This window comes from Mus pahari, chromosome 14, assembly GCF_900095145.1.
Source record: "Mus pahari chromosome 14, PAHARI_EIJ_v1.1, whole genome shotgun sequence".
NCBI classification, from domain to species: domain Eukaryota; kingdom Metazoa; phylum Chordata; class Mammalia; order Rodentia; family Muridae; genus Mus; species Mus pahari.
The window spans coordinates 42,654,638-42,674,162 of record NC_034603.1 but is presented as its reverse complement, the minus strand read 5'-3'; the positions used below and the strand labels follow the sequence as shown (position 1 = coordinate 42,674,162).

Below are 19,525 nucleotides of genomic sequence, written 5' to 3'. Positions count from 1 at the left end.
GTGGTGGCACACGCCTTTAATCCCAGCACTTGGGAGGCAGAGGCAGGAGGATTTCTGAGTTCGAGGCCAGCCTGGTCTACAGAGTGAGTTCCAGGACGGCCAGGGTTACACAGGGAAAGCTGGTCTCAAAAAAACCCTAACCAACCAACCAACCAAACAAAGCAAATAAATTAATGTATTTGCTGCAAAGTTGCCCGTTTATGTACAATCTCTGAGACTTTCATGGAAAGAAAGCAGATCTCAAAGTCTTCTGATCTCTACATGCATACTGTCACACATTTAATAAACCAACAAAGAGATAAATGTAATAATACAAATTAAATCAATATCTTAAGCAACTTGTTTGTGGTGTGGTAGAACATGCCTTTGATCTCAGCACTTGGGCGACTAAAGCAAAGATAACAAACCTGAAGCATGGGCTATATAGTGAAACAAACTATAGCTCAAAGGGAAGGAACTACTTAGGAAATAACTCCCTTATCCACGGGATTTCTTACCGTATACACTGCCAGAAGAGCCAACTGGTTATAGGGACGCCCATTCTTGGGAGCAATGTGCTGAGCCTTCAGATACCAACTAGAATAGAAAAAGAGAATGAAATGCTAACTCCTATCAACTCTTTCCCAGTCCATCCTCACAGCACTTCTACTTAAGTCACAGACTAGAAGGCTAACTAGATGTAGCCCTTGGGTGGTCAAGTACAAGGGACCAATTAAGGACAACTGTAAGACATCTCCTATGAGAGGCAGCTCAACTGGCCTTGCTAGGATTCACATAATATAATGCCACCCAGGGAGAGGCATCATGAGTTGAGAGGTAAAAAGTACCTGCGAGCCTTCCCATAGTTTGCTGTATCGTTGGCTTGCTCCCGATACCTAGAGATATCTCCTTGGCAAATCATACTTCGTTGAGCACTGATCAAGGCATATTTCACCTACAGAAGAGACAACTGGTTAGTACAGAACCCAAGAAACACAATTCAATACCAGAAAAAATGAGTGGGATCTAATAGCAGAATGACAAGGTAAAACACAGACCTCAAAAAAGGCAAGTTCTCAACCTAACCTTGAACCCTGAAATACAGCCAGCAACATGATACAAAGAATAAACACAGCATTTAAGAGTGGAAATTCCTACTCTGAATCCCACACAAATGGAAAAGTACATTCTAACACTGTAAGTCAAGCAATCTCTGAGATCTCAAGGAAGCCTTTAGAATGCCTGGAACTAGGCTTCCTTGTCTGTGTTTAAAGACACACACTCAGAACTGGAGAAATGGCCCAGTGGCTAAGATTTTCAGTGGAAATCAGGTGCACACATGGTACACAGACATACATGTAGCCAAAACACTCATTCACATAAAATAAAACTAAAACCAAATTTTTAGAATATTTATTCTAGGGGCTGGAGATATGGACCATAGGTAAAATACTTGCTGCACAAGCAGGAGGACCAGAGTCTGGATTCCCAGCACCCACAATAAGAATAAGCCTGGCCCCATGTACCTACTGCTGTAGGTGGGGAGAAAGAGACCCAGAGGTTTGCTGGAACTTGTCAGCCAGCCAGTCTAGCCAAAGTGGTGAGCTCCATATTCAGTGGCATACCATACATTAAAAAATAATAAAATCCACCAGCACTTGGGAGGCAGAGGCAGGCGAATTTCTGAGTTCGAGGCCAGCCTGGTCTACAGAGTGAGATCCAGGACAGCCAGGGCTACACAGAGAAACCCTGTCTCGAAAAACAAAATAAATAAATTAATTAATTAATTAATTAAATAAAATAAAAAATAAAAATAAAATAAAATCAAAACAAAAGATCACCCAATAAGGCATGGGGGCACACACCTGTAATCTTCACTCTGAAGATCTTGATTTCAAAACCAGCCAGAACTACACAGTAATTACAGGGTATCTGATCTATATATTGAGATTCTGTCTCAAAACATCTAAAAAAACAAAAAGTTGGGAGCTGGAGAGATAGCTCAGTGGTTAAGAGCACTGACTGCTCTTCCAGAGGTCCTGAGTTCAATTCCCAGCAACCACATGGTGGCTCACAACCATCTGTAATGAGATTCAATGCCATCTTCTGGTGTGTCTGATGACAGTGCAGTGTACTCATATACATAAAATAAATCTTTTACAAAAATGTTTTATTTTGTGTTTAGTTTTTGTCCATATGTATTTAGGTGCATCGTTTGCATGAGTGGTACCTGCAGAAGTCAGAAGGTAGCACTTGATCCCCTAGAACTGCAGTTACGGATGGTTGTAAGTAGCCATGTAGATGCTAGGAATAAAACCCAGGTCTTGTGCTAAGAGCAACAACTGCTCTTAATAACTGAGTCATCTTACAGCCTACTTGTTTTCTTTTGAGACATGATCTCACTCTGAAGTTCAGACTACCCTAGAACTCACTATGTACCCAAGACTGGTTTCAAACTCATGGCAATCCTCCTACTTCATTTTCTCAAGTGCTTAGATTACAAGTGTGAAATGCATAGTGTGTATGACATTACAATTTGTTTTTGTTTTTGAAACAGAATTTTATATAGCCCAGATATGCTTGGAACTCACTATGACACAAGGATGGCCTTGACCTCCTGACCCAGGATTACTGACATAATACCACAGTGTCCTGCTTATGATTGTTAGTTTTATCTATTTGTTCTTCTACTACACTCTATCATCCACTCAAAACCAGAATGCTGCCTAGGCCATAACTGGTATTAGATAAATGCTTACTAAACAGATGAAGAAATTTTGTTTGTTTGAGGACTCCCAAATAGTCCTGGCTGACTGTCCTCAAACTCACAGACATCTGTCTCTGCCTCCCAAGTACTGGGATTAAAAGTGTGCACCACTAACCTGGACCTAGATGGATATATTTAAACAAAAGAAAGAATCTGGCTTACTGTTTTTCGTAAAGGCTTGCTTCGAATGGCAAGCCCATCCATGTAGTCCTCCAGTTTGAACTTGTAAGTAACCTGTAGTTTCTGAAGCAAACTATCAAAGAAGTCACTGCCCTATAAAGAAAACAAAAAACAAAAAAAACAAAACTAAGTCAATCAGTTTTTCTAATCTACTTACCAAATCCTGGGGCAAACAACCCTTTCACAATCTATCAATGTCCAGAAATCCTATATATATGGTAGTTACCGTAAGTAATTGGTTAGAGGCCATCAAATAATCTCAGCAACAGTTTACAGTAAGCCTCCCATGTTTTAAAAAACATAATTCATTTACCACTCCCTACTTCTTTCAGCTCTCATTCCTTCCCCCACCCCACCCCCACCCGCCCCTCTCATTCAGAAAGCTTTCAAGGTCAAACGTAACTCTGGGTCTGGAGATGTAACTCAGTAGTTGAGCACTGGAAAAAAGTAACTCCAGCCTTCTGTTAAGTATCGTCCAAAGGAAGCAATACAGGTAGACCAGGTCTAAATGCAAGAAAAATATAAGGGTTTTGGCAATATTCTGTTCTATAACATCTCCAGTAGAAAAGACAAACAAACTAAAATATGCTGCAGACTTTATCCTGAGGATATAACAATAATAACAACAACAACAACAATAATAATAATAATAATAATGTTTACCTCATCTAAGAGCTCCAAGAGTCGGTTCCGAATCTGTTCTGGGTTCTCAATATTTGGATCCTTGAGAAGCTGCCTGAACTTCTCAATCACCTGATAGAAAGCGTTCTTCCACAGGATCTGATCTACATTCTGATTGTCAGAGAATTCAATATCTAATAGAATACAGCGCTCGTACAGCTGCAGTAGTTCAGTTCTGGAATAAAGTTCATGTAAAGTCTAGCTTCAATACATTACAGGGAAGCCTATACCCAAGATCTGAATCTCCTGCAAACCAGGCACCTCCTTCCTGACAAGAAATCTGAAATGTGACCAGGCATCCTACTCATAATGGGTTCTATTCTGCACAGCAGAATGTCTTACAAACATACTTATATCTAGGAAAATATATTGCTATATGTGTACACCTACACTGAAGAGCTGAAAGCAGCTCTTTGGTGCAAGCTGAAGTTGGCATTCTGGAAATTATATGTTCCCTTAAAGATATTTTTTCGCCTTAAAAAGACTAGAATTGGGGCTGGTGAGGTGGCTCAGTGGGTAAGAGCACCCGACTGCTCTTCCGAAGGTCTGGAGTTCAAATCCCAGCAACCACATGGTGGCTCATAACCATCCGTAACAAGATCTGACGCCCTCTTCTGGAGTGTCTGAAGACAGTTACAGTGTACTTACATATAATAAATAAATAAGTCTTAAAAAAAAAAAAGACTAGAATTTAAATTTATTTTCCCAACTGCTTGTTGCTTATAAAAAAAATCAATGAAGGGCTGGAGAAATGGCTCAGTGGTTAAGAGCACTGACTGCTCTTCCAGAGGTCCTGAGTTCAATTCCCAGCAACCACATGGTGGCTCACAACCATTTGTAATGGGGTCTGATGCCCTCTTCTGGTGTGTCTGAAGAGAGCAATGGTGCACTAATATACATTAAATAAATAAATAAATAAATCATTTAAAAGAAAAAAAAATCAATGTAAAGGGGATTCAAGTGTGGCTCAGTGGTAGGGCACTTAATACAAGATGCACAAGACTCCAGGCTTGATGTCCATGCCCACGAGGGGTTGTTGGGGGTAGGGATTCATATGAAAGGCAGGTAATACTCAGTGGATTATCTAAAAATCCTCTACCTTCCTCAGCCACAGGAGCCCTACATTTCCCTTTAAACAAGACAGTGGGAAAGAACACTCAGTACCTGAGCTGAGCCATCTTCTCCATGCCCTCAGTGCTGATGCGGTCCCTGGAAAGCAGGTTGCTGAGCTGCAGTTCCTGGTTGTCAGCCACTCGGAGAAGCCTATGGAGCTCCTGTTGCTGCATGTTCCGCACGTGCTGCTCTATTTCCTCAGGACTCATGGTGCTAGCAGGGAGAGGGCTACACACACACTGCCCTGAGGGGGCAGGGTACCCTGGGTAGGAAGGCCCTGGATACATACCATTTGTAGGGCCTACTGGGTACTGCAGAGGGCTATAGCCTGTATAGGGATACTGAGAGGCAGGGCCTGCTGTCCGAGGGTAATAATAGGGGTTATCAGAGTTTTGAAATTTATAGTAAGATGCTTGGGCCTGACGTGAATCACCCCAAGACGTAGGGCTAATTTCATCATCAGTGTCCAAGAAATGTAGCTGAGGTGTCTGGCTTTTCAGAGCAGGCTTCTGGTCAGGATTGTTTGGGTCCCATAGTCGGCGGGTCGTGCCTCCACGGCCCCAACTCCGAGATCCCTTACTACCAGATCCAAATAAAAGTCGAGGTCCCAAAGGTGTAGACTCTGGAGAACCTGATGAACTGACAGATAGGGCAGTGTGGGCAGGCAGAATCAAAATACCACGACCACGATCTCGAAGTTCTTGTTTCGGGTTTCTGAGCTCCTGCTTCTCAGAGCCCTTACCCCCACTGCTTGAGCCTCTGTCAGACTTCATTCTATCCACATTATCCTTGACTGACCTCACCACAGGGGAGTCTTTACTTATGGTTTCTGCATCAAAAGTGACACGAAGGGCACTTCGGTTTTCTTTACCATTGCTTTTCTGTTCCCCCTCACCGCGGCCAGACCAATTTCTTTCTAAATGCTTCTTCCTTTCTGAGCTCCTCCTGGGCCCTAGTACATCAGGCTCATCACCTCTGTCCTCATCTAAGGAATCAGTTGAGGACATAGATACCTGCTTCTTCAGTCGTGGCCTCTCCTTGGTCCGGTCCTGGCGGCGCCGGCGACATCCATTATCAGTGAGGCCAGCTCCCTCAGCACTGTTGTTGCTGCCAGCTGAGCTGGTACTGCAAGTGCGGTAGCGGTTCCTTCGCTTGTCTGACCTCGAGTACCTCTTTACAGAGCCAGGCTTTCCTTGGACAGAGTCATCAGTCACCTTCTTTGGCCCCTCCCCCTTTTCAATCTTCTTCCCCTTTTCTCCCTTGGCAGTTCTTACACGGTCATTACTTTGGCTCTTTTCTATCTCAGTTTTGTCTGGTTTGTTATTAACTTCTTTTATGGCTTCTCCCTTACACTTATCCTCCTCTATCCTCAACTGCTCCACTTGGTTGAGGATCTCTTCTTCACCTGCCCTGACTGCTGACTCTTTGGTAACCGTCTGCCACCGCCTTCCAGGCTGGTAGATCTGCAGGTCTGGTTTCTTGATTCTCTTGATGATTTTTAGACTTCCGTCCTCTAGTCCAACAGTCTTTGAAAAAGTCTCCTGTGCCTGACTATTTTCTGCATCCACAGGGCCATTTTGCTGTTGGCTGTCCAATTCCTTGCAAACTTGAATAAGCTGTGTATCATTCCCAACAGCAGAAGAATCTCTGTCATTCACTATCTCATCCTTAAATTCCTCATTCCCAGAAGCCTCCTTAGTTTTAGGTCTGTTCCTTAGTCGAGAAAGTCCAGGCTTATAGATTTCCAAATCTGGGCGCCTATTATCTTTGCGCTGTCTGGGTTCCTTTAGTTCCTTCATGTTTTCTATTATGTTAAGAGGAAACAACACAGAAGAAAAGAATAATGGAGAAGAGAGGGAGGGAAAGTTGTCATTCTAGTTACATAACAACAACAACAACAACAACAAAAATGAGCAAGAATTACAAATGCAAATGGTAATATTGGTGATCAGGAAAGAACGTTTCTACAAAGGCTGAACTTTGGAGTAATACTGTTTAGTAAGCAGTGAGGTTAAGAATTTAACTGTGTTAGCGTTACACAGACTTGAGTTATGGAAATAGAGGGGAGTTGTATTCTCTTGTATCCAAGTCATATTCCTATTCAGATCTCAAAGACCACAAACTACTTCATTATTTCAGAATCAAAGATCTCTGACATGTTCAGGCAGTAAATTATTCTGTCTACACAACCTGCAAGTCAACCCCTTCTTTCTTTTCTTCTCTTTTATTTTATGTATATGAGCACACTGTAGCTGTCTTCAGACTTCAGACACACCAGAAGAGGACTTTGGATCTCATTACAGATGGTTGTAAGTCACCATGTGGTTGCTGGGAATTGAACTCAGGACTTCTAAAAGAGCAGTCAGTGCTCTTAACCACTGAGCCCCTCTTTCTTCCTTCCTTTCTTTCTTCCTTTCTTTTTGAGTCAGAGTCTCACCATATATATCCCAGAAAGACCTCAAACTTACAGTTCTCCTGCCTCAGCCATCCAAGTTCTGGATTGCAGGAATGTATATCACACCTGGTTAGCATTTCTCCTGTCTGTAATATTTCTAGGTTACCATATTAGGATGGAAAAAGAAATGCAGCCCAGTGGCACAGTATCTGTCTCATATATAGGAGGCCACTAGAGACAGCCCCTAGCATCACATAAACAAACATATTTACTGGTATATATGTATCGTATATTACATCATTATTTATTTACTATATTACATATGTAAACATATATTTACACATACATACACATATTAGAGTCAGTCCTAAATATCTCTGGGAAACTATCTTCAACTTCAGTGTGTGAACTTGATCACAACAGATCTACAACTTTAGGATACCAACACCTCAATCACATACCTCCTACCGAATCAAACAGAAAGCAATTCCTTTTACAATCTTCAACACCATTCATCTTCGCCAACTCTTTAACAACAACCAACAGAATCATTTCATGAAAAATACTGCTTAGACTATGTCATTAGAATACTGAGACTAACTGCTACTATGATGATAGAATATAAGAAGAAAAAAAAAGTTCCACTAGAGGAGCTTTATCCTAGGCACCAATGGACGAATTGTGACATGCTCTCAAAGGACCAAAGGACTCAAGAATATTAGAGTTCAGCCAAATCCATGCCTACAAATCCCAGCACTTGGGAAGTGACAGCAAAATCAGGGCTCAAGGCCACGGAGATTGAAGCTTTCTTGGACTCTATGAGATCCTGTCTCAAAAGCAAAGGAAAAGAGGGGGGGGGGAGAGGGCTTTATAAACCACTCTCCAAGCTCCACTGAGTGGCAAACAATTTTTTTTTTTTTTTTTTTTTTTTTGGTAAGTGTTGCTTACAGTGGAGAGACCACTAAAAACACCTACTAAACAGTTTATAAGTGACAGAAACTGGAGAGAATATTATCCAGTACTCAAGTTATATAAAATCCTAGTACAGAATTATAAATACAAATGCAAACAAGCTGATAGCTAAGTATTTATACGCCTGCATCTATACCCACTTTTTGTTTGGGGGGGTTGGAGGGGCGAAACTAAAATTTTAGGGTTTCTGACTTGAAAGTTGGGTATGGTGGCACATGCATATAATTCCAGCACTCTGAAGGCTTAAGTCAGGAAAAATATCCAAACTCAAGGCCAGGTTGGGTTACACGGTAAATTCAAGGCCAGTATTGGCTACAAGGTGAGACTTTGTCTCAAAAGAAAAACGAACACAAAATAAAAGATAACTGCTGCCTTGGCAAAAGTTAAGCTTCTCCACCAAATGTGAACCAAGATAAAGCCGATTAACCTCGGCACCCGGTGTAAACTTTTAAACTTAGTTTTGGGGCGGAGCCAAGAGAGGTGGTGACTACTATTTTCCAGAGGAGAGAAAACAGCCTGGTTAATCCAATTCAGTTGGTCAATAAATAGCAACCTCACAAATTCTAGCCACAATCCTAGAGAAGGTATCCTCTGTAACTGTCACCTTAAACAACACTGGCTAATGAGGGAGACCAGACACCAAAATATTTCTCGCGCTTTTCTGATGCGAATGGAGACTGGCAAATTAAGCATTCTCTCTGATCACAACTGCTCCCACACACGCCAAGACCAAAACAAAACCGAGTCAGCTCTCTGAGGTCCTGGATCCCTCCAGTGGCGTAGCACTAGAAGCCAGCCTTGAGGGCGGGGGACGGGGGTAAGTTCAGCAAAGGAAGTCCTAGCCTGTTAAGCCTTTCTCACCGATTTCCCCAGCTCCTCCTCTCCGACGCGGAACGGAAAGGTACACATACACAGACTATTCTTTTGGGAACAATACGTCTCGGAGCCTCTACCGGACCCTAGCACCCAAGCCAGTTCGTGTCTCCTCCGGACTGGAATTCAGGCGCTGGCGTGAGAGGGTTAGGGCACCGGAGAACCACCACGGCGCCGCGCCGAGCAAGAGGGCGGAGGCTGAAACTCGCGCTTGGGCTCTGCCCCTAAGGGCCCAAGGGAGCGGAGCGACAGTCTCGCAGTCTCCCCAGGGGCCGCCGCAGGCCCCGGGGCGCACTGTTGGGGAAGGGGCGGGGGTGCGGAGCGCAGCGGACGGGGCGGGGAGGAGGCAGAGGAGAGGGAGGCGGGGCGGGCAGGCCCGGCCCAGCGGCTGGGCGGCGCAACTCACCTCTGCTCCCGGCCTGCGGAGCCAAAGTGGCCAGGATCCCTCGCAGTTCCGACGCGGAGACCCGCACACGCTCCAACCCCTCCGCCATCTTCGCGGCGGCTGCTACAGCTGCGGCGACTCGGCCACCGCCGCGCGCAGCCAGGAAACCACGACGGACGGGCGGCGCGCGCTCACCCACTCCCACCCTTTTCCCCGCCCCCCCTCCTGCCTGCCCTCCCCAAACGACGGTGGCCGCACTGGGAGCAAAAGCCTTCAGCACGTTCAACTAGGATCTTGCCGGAGCGGGCGAGCCGACCCCGGGGGACGGCACGTGCGCGTGCGCAGAGGTGTAAAGCTGGGAAGGTCCGCCGAGGCTCGGAAGTGGAGGCGCAGCGCTCAGGAGGCGAGGTGAGGCGCAGCCAGGTGTGACTCGCCCACGTCCGGTGGGCATTCGGGTCTAGGGGTGCCACTATTGCTGCGGTGACCACCGAGGACACTGCTTTTGATCTGGGGCTCGGGTTGACGGAGACAACCTACAATCCGGCCTCCTCCGATCATTTTAGGCCAAAGTCTCCTTACCTTAGGCCTGGATTGTGGAGCTTAAAGATCTTTTATTATTATCCCCATTTCTGGTAAACTGAATCTCAGAGAGTGGAAGAAGTAAATTGCTCCGTGTAACGTTTGATTGTATCAGAGTACCAAAGTCTATGACAGTTCATCCCTAAGACTTGCTGGAGGGCGTTGTGTGGAGGTAAAAAAGAAGGAAATTATTCGACCTGGGAATCGCTGTTAGCACTGAGAATTTTTTTTTTTAAAGATTTATTTATTTATATGTAAGTACACTGTAGCTGTCTTCAGACACTCCAGAAGAGGGAGTCAGATCTTGTTACGAATGGTTATGAGCCACCATGTGGTTGCTGGGATTTGAACTCCAGACCTTCGGAAGAGCAGTCGGGTGCTCTTACCCACTGAGCCATCTCACCAGCCCGAGAATTTGTTTTTAATTACTTTTTTTTTTGTTTTGTTTTGTTTTTTTGTTTTTTGTTTTTCGAGGCAGGGTTTCTCTGTACAGCCCTGGCTGTCCTGGAACTCACTTTGTAGACCAGGCTGGCCTCGAACTCAGAAATCTGCCTGCCTCTGCCTCCCGAGTGCTGGGATTAAAGGCGCCACCATGCCCGGCTTTTAATTACTTTTTTAGAACTCAAGTTGATTCTCCCATCTTTAAGTTTTCACTGATGCTGGTAAAGGTGGCTCATCCCTATAGTCACAGCACTTCAAAGGCTGTGGTAGGAGGATTGCAAGTTCAAGCCCGGGCCACATAGCACATTTGAGGCTAATCAAGGCAACATATTAGAAGACCTTGTCCCCAAAAAGGGAAAAAAAAAGTTAATTAGACTAGAAGATGGGTACTTTAAGCTCATTGATCATTAACTCCTATTAAAAAATGATGGGGTGAGGGCTGGAGAGATGGCTCAGTGGTTAAGAGCACTGACTGCTCTTCTAGAGGTCCTGAGTTCAAATCCCAGCAACCACATTATAACCATCTGTAATGGGATCTTATGCCCCCTTCTGGTGTGTCTAAAGACAGCTACAGTGTACTCATATACATCAATCAATCAATAAATATTTAAAAAATAATGATGATAATGCTATATTAATAATAATTGATAATTTATTTTAAATGGTGGGGTGGGGAAACATCCTATCCAAGGACTGCCTTTCTCCAGTTGTTGCTTCTTCCCTGTCTCACAGATTCATTGACCCTTTACACCCTCAAAATGTAATAACCAGTTATGCTTTGATCATAGTATAAAATGTTTGATCCAGATAGGACTCATAAAGTTCGTGTTATGTGACAGATATTTCACTATCAAAAGAGACAATGACTAGGAAATATTTCAACAGCTCAAATGAATTGGTATAATTAATTAGAGTGGTCAGAACAAATAGCAGTTTTTGTCAAAAGATTTGAGAGAAATAGGAAATATAAAAACTGCTTTGCTGGGGCTGGCAAGATGGCTCAGTGGTAAGAGCACTGACTGCTCTTCCAAAGGTCCTGAGTTTAAATCCCAGCAACCACTTGGTGGCCCAAAACCACCTGTAATGAGATCTGACGCCCTCTTCTGGTGTGTCTGGAACTAGCAGGGACTGAGTGAGTGGAGTTGACTAGAGGGAGCAAAGGTCCTAAACTTCAATTCCCAACAACCATATGAAGGCTCACAACCTACAGCTACAGTGTACTCACATACAGTAAATAAATAAATCTTTTTTTTTTAAAAAAAAAAAAAAAAGAAAACTTCTTTGCGCTCCTGGCATGATAGCACGTGCTGTAACTCTAGCACTTGGGAGGAAGATCAAACCTTAAGGCTGTGCTCCACCATTGAGTTTAAGGCCAAACCAAAGTACATGAGTAGACTCTTATCTCCAAAACAAGCCAGACATGGTGGCACATGCCCAGCACCAAAAATACACAGGCAGGAGGATCTCTTCAAGTTCAAAGCCAGTTTAGTCTACATAGTGAGTTCCAGGCCAACTAGAGCTATATAGTAATACCTGTCTAAAAAACACTAACAACAGGATTTTTTTTTTTAAGATTTATTTATTCATTTAATGTATATGAGTACACTGTTGCTGTCTTCAGACACACCAGAAGAGGGCATCAGATCCCATGATCCCATTACAAATGGTTATAAGCCACCTTGTGGTTGCTGGGAATTGAACTCAGGACCTCCAGAAGAGCAGTCAGTGCACTTAAGCACTGAGCCATCTCTCCAGCCCAACAACAGGATTTTTTAAACCCTAACTTGAAGCTGGGTATGGTATCAAAATCTCTAACCCCAGGACTCTGGATGCTAAGGCAAGAAGATACAAGAGTTCCCAGTTAGCCTAGCTGTACATACAAGGAGTGCAGGCAACACTTGGGAAATGGAAGCAAGAAAATCAAGAATTGAGAGGTTAAGGTCATCCTTGGCTATGTTCCAGGCCAATCTGGATTACATGAGACCCTTCCTCAAAAAACAAAAACAAAAACAAAACAAAAGGATCCCCAGCACCACATACACTGGGTTGTTATGGTGGCAGAAGCCTGTAATCCCAGCACTTGCAAAGTACAAGGGGAAGGATTAGAAATTCAAGGTTATCCTTGGTTACATATTCAGTTGGAGGCCAACACTGGTGGGAAGCGGGCAAGCAATCCTCTTTCTAGATGAAGACATCAGTTTGAGAAGTTGTTTCATTTTGTTTTCTTTTGTTGAGCTCAGGTCTGTTGTATCCAGACTGGTTTTGAAGTCATTATGTAGCCAAGGATAACTTTGAACTTGTAATGCTCTTGCCTCCATCTCCTAAATGATGGCATTACAGATGTAGATCTATACTGATGTGCCAGGTTGAAGTTTTGCCAGGGATTGAATGCAGAGATTGAATATTCTAGACAAGCACCCTATTGAATGAGTTGAGTCTCTAGCCCCAACTTTTATTTATTCCTTTGTTTATTTCTGTCTTTTTTTTTTTTTGGTTTTTCGAGACAGGGTTTCTCTGTGTAGCCCTGGCTGTCCTGGAACTCACTTTGTAGACCAGGATGGCCTCGAACTCAGAAATCCGCCTGCCTCTGCCTCCCGAGTGCTGGGATTAAATATTTCTGTCATTTTCTAATGACTTGTCTCATCTTTAATTATATGTATGAGTCTGTGTATGCATACATACACATGAGTACAGGTGCCTGTGAAAGCCAAGAGGCATTGAATTCCCCCTAGAGCTAGAGTTTGAGGCAGTTATGAGCCACCTGATGTGGGAACTAAATTCCTGTTCTCTGCAAGAACATGCTGTGCTTGCTCTTTTTTTTTTTTTTTTGAGACAAGGTTTCTCTGTGTAGTCCTGGCTGTTCTGGAACTCACTCTGTAGACCAAGCTGGCCTCAAACTAAGAAATCCACTTGCCTCTGCCTTCCAAGTGCTGGGATTAAAGGCGTGTGCCACCACACCGGGCTCGCTTGCTCTTAACCTCTGAGCAATCTCTCCAGCCCCATAACTTTCATTTTTTTAAAGAAGGAAAAATAATTTTAAACAAGAAAACTTCCCTAGGACAGTCATGGCCAACTTAACTCAATGCTGTCAGTGATCAGACCAAAGAGCCTCTAAGTATTAAAACTTAAACGATGGCAGCTGACTGAAGAGGAGCAACAGGCAAATTACAGGGAAAAAAAGCTACTGATTTGTTTTTTGTTTTTTGTTTTTTGTTTTTTTCAGACAGGGTTTCTCTGTGTAGCCCTGGCTGTCCTAGACCTTACTCTGTAGACCAGGTTGGCCTCGAACTTGTAGTACTCCTGCCTCTCCCTAGTGCTGAGATTAAAGGTATGGGCCTCCACTACCCAGCTGGCAAGCTACTAAATTGATGAGGGAAATTTTGAATTTTTAGATTTAATGTACTCAGGAAGAACTAAGTAAAACAATAAAAAAGACTTCAGCTTGGTGGTAAATGACTGTAATCCCAGCAACCCAGGGTATTACGTAAGAGAATTCCAACCTCCAAGCCAACAACTTAGGAAGATCGGGAAGACCGTGGCTCAGAATGCAATTAAAAACATTTAAATTAAATGTAAATTTAAAAAGAGGAAGAGGAGGAGGAGGCTGGCCAGGTGTATGCATGGCTTTAGTCCCAGCACTAGTGAGGCAGGCAGATCTTTGTGAGCTTGAAGCCAGCCACCCTAATCTATGGTGGCAAAAATTTTTATGTAAATTTCTATATGAATTCATCAAAAAAGGTGGAATTTACACCAAATGTTCAAAAGTACAAAACAGTTGGTCTGTTTCCAAGTACTGCCTGGAAAGCATAGCAAGATCTCATCTCAAAAAGAAGTTAGAGGCTAGACAGAAGACTCAGCAGTTAAGAGTACTGAGTGCTTTTCCAAAGGACCAGGGTCAATCCCCAGCACCGACATTTATGATTACAGCTGTCCAGAACTCTGGTTCCAGGGCACCGGGCAAACACATGGTACACAAACACTCCATTTATACAGGCAAAATATTTATACACATAAAAAAATTAATGAAAAAATTAAACGAATTACTTAGGTGTTGGAGTTTAGCAGTTAAGAACACTGGCTGCAGGGCTGGTGAGATGGCTCAGTGGGTAAGAGCACCCGAGTGCTCTTCCGAAGGTCCAGAGTTCAAATCCCAGCAACCACATGGTGGCTCATAACCATCCGTAACAAGATCTGACTCCCTCTTCTGGAGTGTCTGAAGACAGCTACAGTGTACTTACATATAATAAATAAATAAATCTTTAAAAAAAAAACAAAACAAAACATCCATATACATTAAGTAAATAAGTTTAAAGACTGGGGTTGTACATCAGATGATAAAATGCTTGCCTAGAAATTTACATAAGCATAAAATTTTTACCACACACAGAACCATAACATATATATTGCTCTGCAAATAGTATACATGATCCCAGACATCACATAGACTGAACACAGTGGTGCATGCCTATAACACAGTACTAGGGAGGTCACGGCAGGAGAATCAGGAATTGAAAGTTATCCCATTATGTAGTTAGTTTAAGGTTAGGTCCTGTCCCAATACACTTAACTAATTAATTGAAGTAAATGTCTAGGGAGATGGTTCACCAGTAAAGTACTTACTATAAAAGCATAAGGGCCCGAGTTCAATCCCCAGCACCCACTTGAAGTGTTAGGAATGGTGTCATGGGTTTGTAATGCAAGTTCCAGGGAGATATAGACAGATGAATCTTTGAGGCCCACTGGCCAGCCAGGTTTAATCAATTAGCCCCAGTTCCCAGTGAAAGACTACTGTAAAAACATTTTAAAAAATAAAAAACTATAAGCCAAAGTGAATAGCTCCTGAGAGATGACACCTTCAGCCAGGGTTCACTCACACTCATGTGATGTGCACACACATACACCTATGGACATTGGTGAACAAAGATAATCTTTTTTAAAAACCCAATAATTGGGCTTGAGGGATGGCTCGGAGGTTAAGAGCACTTCTGCTCTCTAGAGGGCTTCAATTCAGTTCATAGTGCTCACATAAGGGCACTCACAACTGCTTGTAACTCCAGTTCCTAGTGAATAAGACACTCTCTTCTGGCATCTTCAGACACCTACACACAGACACACAAACACACAGAGAGGAGAAAGGAGCTGGGCATGGTTGTGTACCTTTGGAAGGCAGAGGCAAGTGGATCTCTGAGTTTGAAGCCAGCCTCCTCTATATAATGAGTTCCAAGGTATCCAGGGCTACTGTCTCAGCAGTGTTAATTACACTGTTGAATGTGTGTGAGGTCAGAAGACAACATGCAGGAGTCCAGTGTCTCCCTCTACCATGTGGGTCCTGGGAATGGGACTGAGGTTGTCAGCCTTGGCAGCAGGGGACTTTACCATCTGGGCCGTTGCCCAGCTCTCATCCTTTGTCTTCTGAAAACTGCCTCTCACTACTTCACTACTACATGGAAGATTCATTTTGTTTTTTCCCCTCCTTCGTTTCCCCTTCTGCTACTGTTTCCCCACAGAAGCAGCGAGCTGAGGTAATCATGCTGTTGTGTTCACACTGTCGTTAACAAGGCCTTTCTCATTTCAATTCCCAGTCATGCTCCATCACTCCTTAGTGGCTTTAATGTGCTGGACATATGTCCTTAAATATACATGTATCTTTGCATAATGTATAATGTTTTATGTATGTATTGTAAATGTACATAATTGATACTGTGCTATAGATCTCATTCTGTTTCTTTTTCATGTTTCCATAACTACTTCTATTATGTAGTATTTCCTAAATGACCTTACACCCTTTGCCACACTGGTCCTGGGCCAAGATGGGCCAATCAAAGTCCTTACCCAGAATTTTTGAACTGAAATTGAGAGAAAATCCCTCTTCAGTATGGAAGCCATAAAATGTAAAACACAGGAGCAGTCAGCAGCCATGTGTCCTGCCGTTCGGAGCCAGCTGGTCTGCTGTGAGAAGGAAGCCGTCGTGCCAGAGGCAGCAGAGGTGAGAAACTGAGTGACAGTCACAGAAGCTCCCAAGCCTGTGGTGCAGTTGTTGCTGAAGCTCCATCTCCCCTCTGGGGTTTGTTCAACCCTTCTTTGATTCCATGAGCCAGAGAACCTGGACACACTCATCCTTTGCCTATGTTACTTCAAACTGAGGCCCTACCACTTACAGACTATATTACCTAGGGCTCTTTACAGGGATAGAATTGATAGGATTATATGTATATAAATAAAGGGTATGTGTTAGAGTGCCTTACTGGCTGTGGTGGCTAGTCCCACAATAGTTGTTTCTTGGCAGAAAAGCCAAGAATCTTGTAATGTTCAGTCCACACTATGTTGGAATCTCAAAGAAGTTTGGTTCTAATTCCAGTGAAGGATTGCCTCAGCAGCAAGGTAGATGAACTTACCAGCAAGAGTAAGGGTAAGCAGGCAAAAAGCAGAAGCTTTCTTCTTTCATGTATTTTTCTGTGGGCTGCCATGAAAGTTGTGACCCAGATTCAGGGGAGGTTGTCTTCCCCTCAAGTGGTCTAATCAAGGAAACCCAAGTTACCAAGGGAGAGTAGTCATCATATGACATATAGGCCTAATTATAACTGCTATTATCTCTTTGTTTCTGCTCATTTCAGCTGTGGTAAAATACACGTAAATGTATCATTTAATCGTTTTTAAGTGTATGCTTTTTGTTGGTTAATATATTGTTGTATACACAAACCCAACATCACTGCACTGCCCGAAGCCCCAGCCCATCAGCTAGTCATCTTTCCTTGAATTTGATTACTTGAGGTATCCCATATGGTTGGAAGCATGTAGTAGATATCTTTGCAGATGGCCTATTTCCCTTAGCATAATGTCCTCAGTGCTCATCTATTTTACAACATGTTAGAATTTCCTCCTGTTAAGTGAATCTTCCATTTTATGTGCATATTATATACGTATAAACATTTGTCTGTCAATGTCCACTGGCTTCTTCTGGTTATTGTGAATAATGCAGCTATGAACATGGGGATATAGAAATGGTTTTGGTTCTTTTGATGTGCTCTAGGAATAGAGTTCCTGACTCGGGCACTAACCCTGGGGCCGTTGTTTTTAGGAACTAGCATAGTGTTTCCCTTGGCGCCTCCCTGCTTTAGATCCTGCCCAGCAGTCCTCTAGACTCCCATTCCTCTCTATCCTGCTCTAACACTCATGGTTACGAGGTGGGGTCCTGTTGAAGTTTTGATTTAATTTTTCTAGTGATTGGTGAATCTGGGAATATTCCATGTGCTCATTGGCCATTTGTGTATCTTACCTAGGGAGATTTCGTGTTTTGGGAAGGTTTTTTATGTTTTGATACGGGGTCTCCTGTAGCATGGACTGGCCTGGAACTAGCTTGATGATCTTGAACTTATCTTCCTGCCCCCACCTGGTACCAACCTGTACCATCCAGCTTATTTTATGCAGAGTTAGGGATCAAACCCAGGGCTACTTCTATCTGAAGGACCTCTTTAGCCCCTTAAAAGTCCCTGTTTTTATAAAAGTATCGTAAGTGGTGTTTTTCTGTCTCTTTCAACATTCAAGCCCCCTTTGTCCCTCACATGGACTGAAATGCCTCTGAATTGGGCTCCCTGGTTAAGTATTTGGCCTTTCCTTTTTATTCACTGTAATGTAGTCAGAGTGGTTTTCTAAAAATGGTGGTGTATCCCCATCACCCTATCCCTTGGGAGAAGAAAGCAAAATGACCATATAGTTCAAAGCCAAGGCCAGGTTCATATACATAATAAAAACCTGAATCCAAAATCACAAATTTTACATATATGTGTGTATGTATTCTAACATGGCACTTACCTGGTCAGAGCTTACCCGCATTATGTTACTCTTTTTTAAAAAATTTAAAGTTGAAAATAATAACATGCACCAGAAATCATGATCCTTAGGAAATAGAGGCAGAGTCATCAGAAGGCCAAGGTCATCTTTGTGCTACTACATACCAAGTTTCAGGCCATGGTAGGCTATCCAAGGCTCTGTCTTAAAAAAAAAAAAAATAGGAAAAAGCAAGAAAGAGTACCTTAAATAATATAGCATGTCCCACAACAGGATATGTTTCAAAGGCATGATTTGTCCTGGGATGGGTGGGCCTGCTACCTGCATGAGAGGGCTCACAAATCTTTATTTTTCCTTCCCTACCCCTACCCCACCCCTTGAGGGTCTCACTCTAATTCTGGCTGGCCTGAAGCTTTCTATGTAGAGCAGTCTGGCCTCTCTCTGCCTCCCCAGTACTGAGAGTAAATGTCTCTGCAACCACAGCAAGCATAGAATTCTTATTTTATTATATATATATTGTGCCTGCATGTAGGATTGTACACTACAAGTATGCCTGGTGGCTGGCAAGGTCAGAAAAGGGTCTTGGATCTCCTGGACCTGCAGTTACCAATGGTTGTGAGGCACCATGTGGGTGCTAGGAACCAAAGTGAGAGCCTCTACTAAAGCAGCTGGTGCTCTTAACTACAGCCCCATCTGATAGCCCCTGCTCTTTTTCCTGGGTGGTTCAGATAACTTACTTTCCAAATGTGAAGAAAATCCAGGAGAATTACTGTATGAATGATGTTCGTCTTTGCAGTTTCAAGTTTCCCTAAAGGGTCTGACATGAAAGGCCTCTAAGGTTCAGTGTGGTTAAAGAGGCCCCACATCTGTGTGAGCTCAGACCTGGGATTGGCTAGACCCTGGAAGTCATGAGGAAGAACGAGACATATAGCTTTCCTTGCTGCTTCTGCAGTTCCCCACCCAAGCCTTTCCCTAAAAAATATTCAGATTCCTGTGGAAGCTAAAAATAGCACAGCCAAAGTGAGATCTGAGAACTGAAGAGCAGTTCGTTTTAAAGATACTACTTGAAAAACTACCTTAAGGGCTGGAGAGATGGCTTAGCGGTTAAGAGCACTGACTGCTCTTCCAAAGGTCCCGAGTTCAAATCCTAGCAACCACATGATGGCTCACAACCATCCATAACGAGATCAGACTCTCTCTTCTCGAGTGTCTGAAGACAGCTACAGTGTAGTTACATATAATAAATAAGTAAATCTTTAAAAAAAAGAAAGAAAGGAGCCGGGCGTGGTGGCGCACGCCTTTAATCCCAGCACTCGGGAGGCAGAGGCAGGCGGATTTCTGAGTTCGAGGCCAGCCTGGTCTACAGAGTGAG

The 19,525-nt window shown here is 43.3% G+C and overlaps 2 protein-coding genes across 8 annotated transcripts in view; one reads left to right on the top strand and one right to left on the bottom strand.

Annotated features, from left to right (window-relative positions):
- Positions 1–9,539, bottom strand: part of Smg6 (SMG6 nonsense mediated mRNA decay factor) — a 242,328-nt gene extending 232,789 nt beyond the window's left edge. The window contains exons 1-6 of one of the 3 annotated variants that reach the window (XM_021212036.2): positions 9,367–9,539; positions 4,772–6,524; positions 3,590–3,782; positions 2,909–3,019; positions 828–934; positions 498–576 (exon numbers count right to left, since the gene is read on the bottom strand). In XM_021212036.2, the coding sequence (XP_021067695.1) occupies positions 498–576; positions 828–934; positions 2,909–3,019; positions 3,590–3,782; positions 4,772–6,524; positions 9,367–9,454 (2,331 nt within the window). In that variant the 5' untranslated portion in view covers positions 9,455–9,539. Of the gene's footprint in view, positions 1–497; positions 577–827; positions 935–2,908; positions 3,020–3,589; positions 3,783–4,771; positions 6,525–8,948; positions 9,202–9,366 lie in introns of those variants that run through there. The other 2 variants (XM_029545906.1, XM_029545907.1) reach the window with 2 other exon arrangements.
- Srr (serine racemase) overlaps positions 9,427–19,525 on the top strand; it is a 21,821-nt gene continuing 11,722 nt past the window's right edge. For 3 of the 5 annotated variants that reach the window (XM_029545911.1, XM_029545912.1, XM_021212042.2), the window contains exons 1-2: positions 9,427–9,753; positions 16,127–16,351. The gene's annotated coding sequence lies outside the window, so the exon portion shown is untranslated. Of the gene's footprint in view, positions 9,769–16,126; positions 16,352–19,525 lie in introns of all 5 variants that reach the window. The other 2 variants (XM_021212043.2, XM_029545910.1) reach the window with 2 other exon arrangements.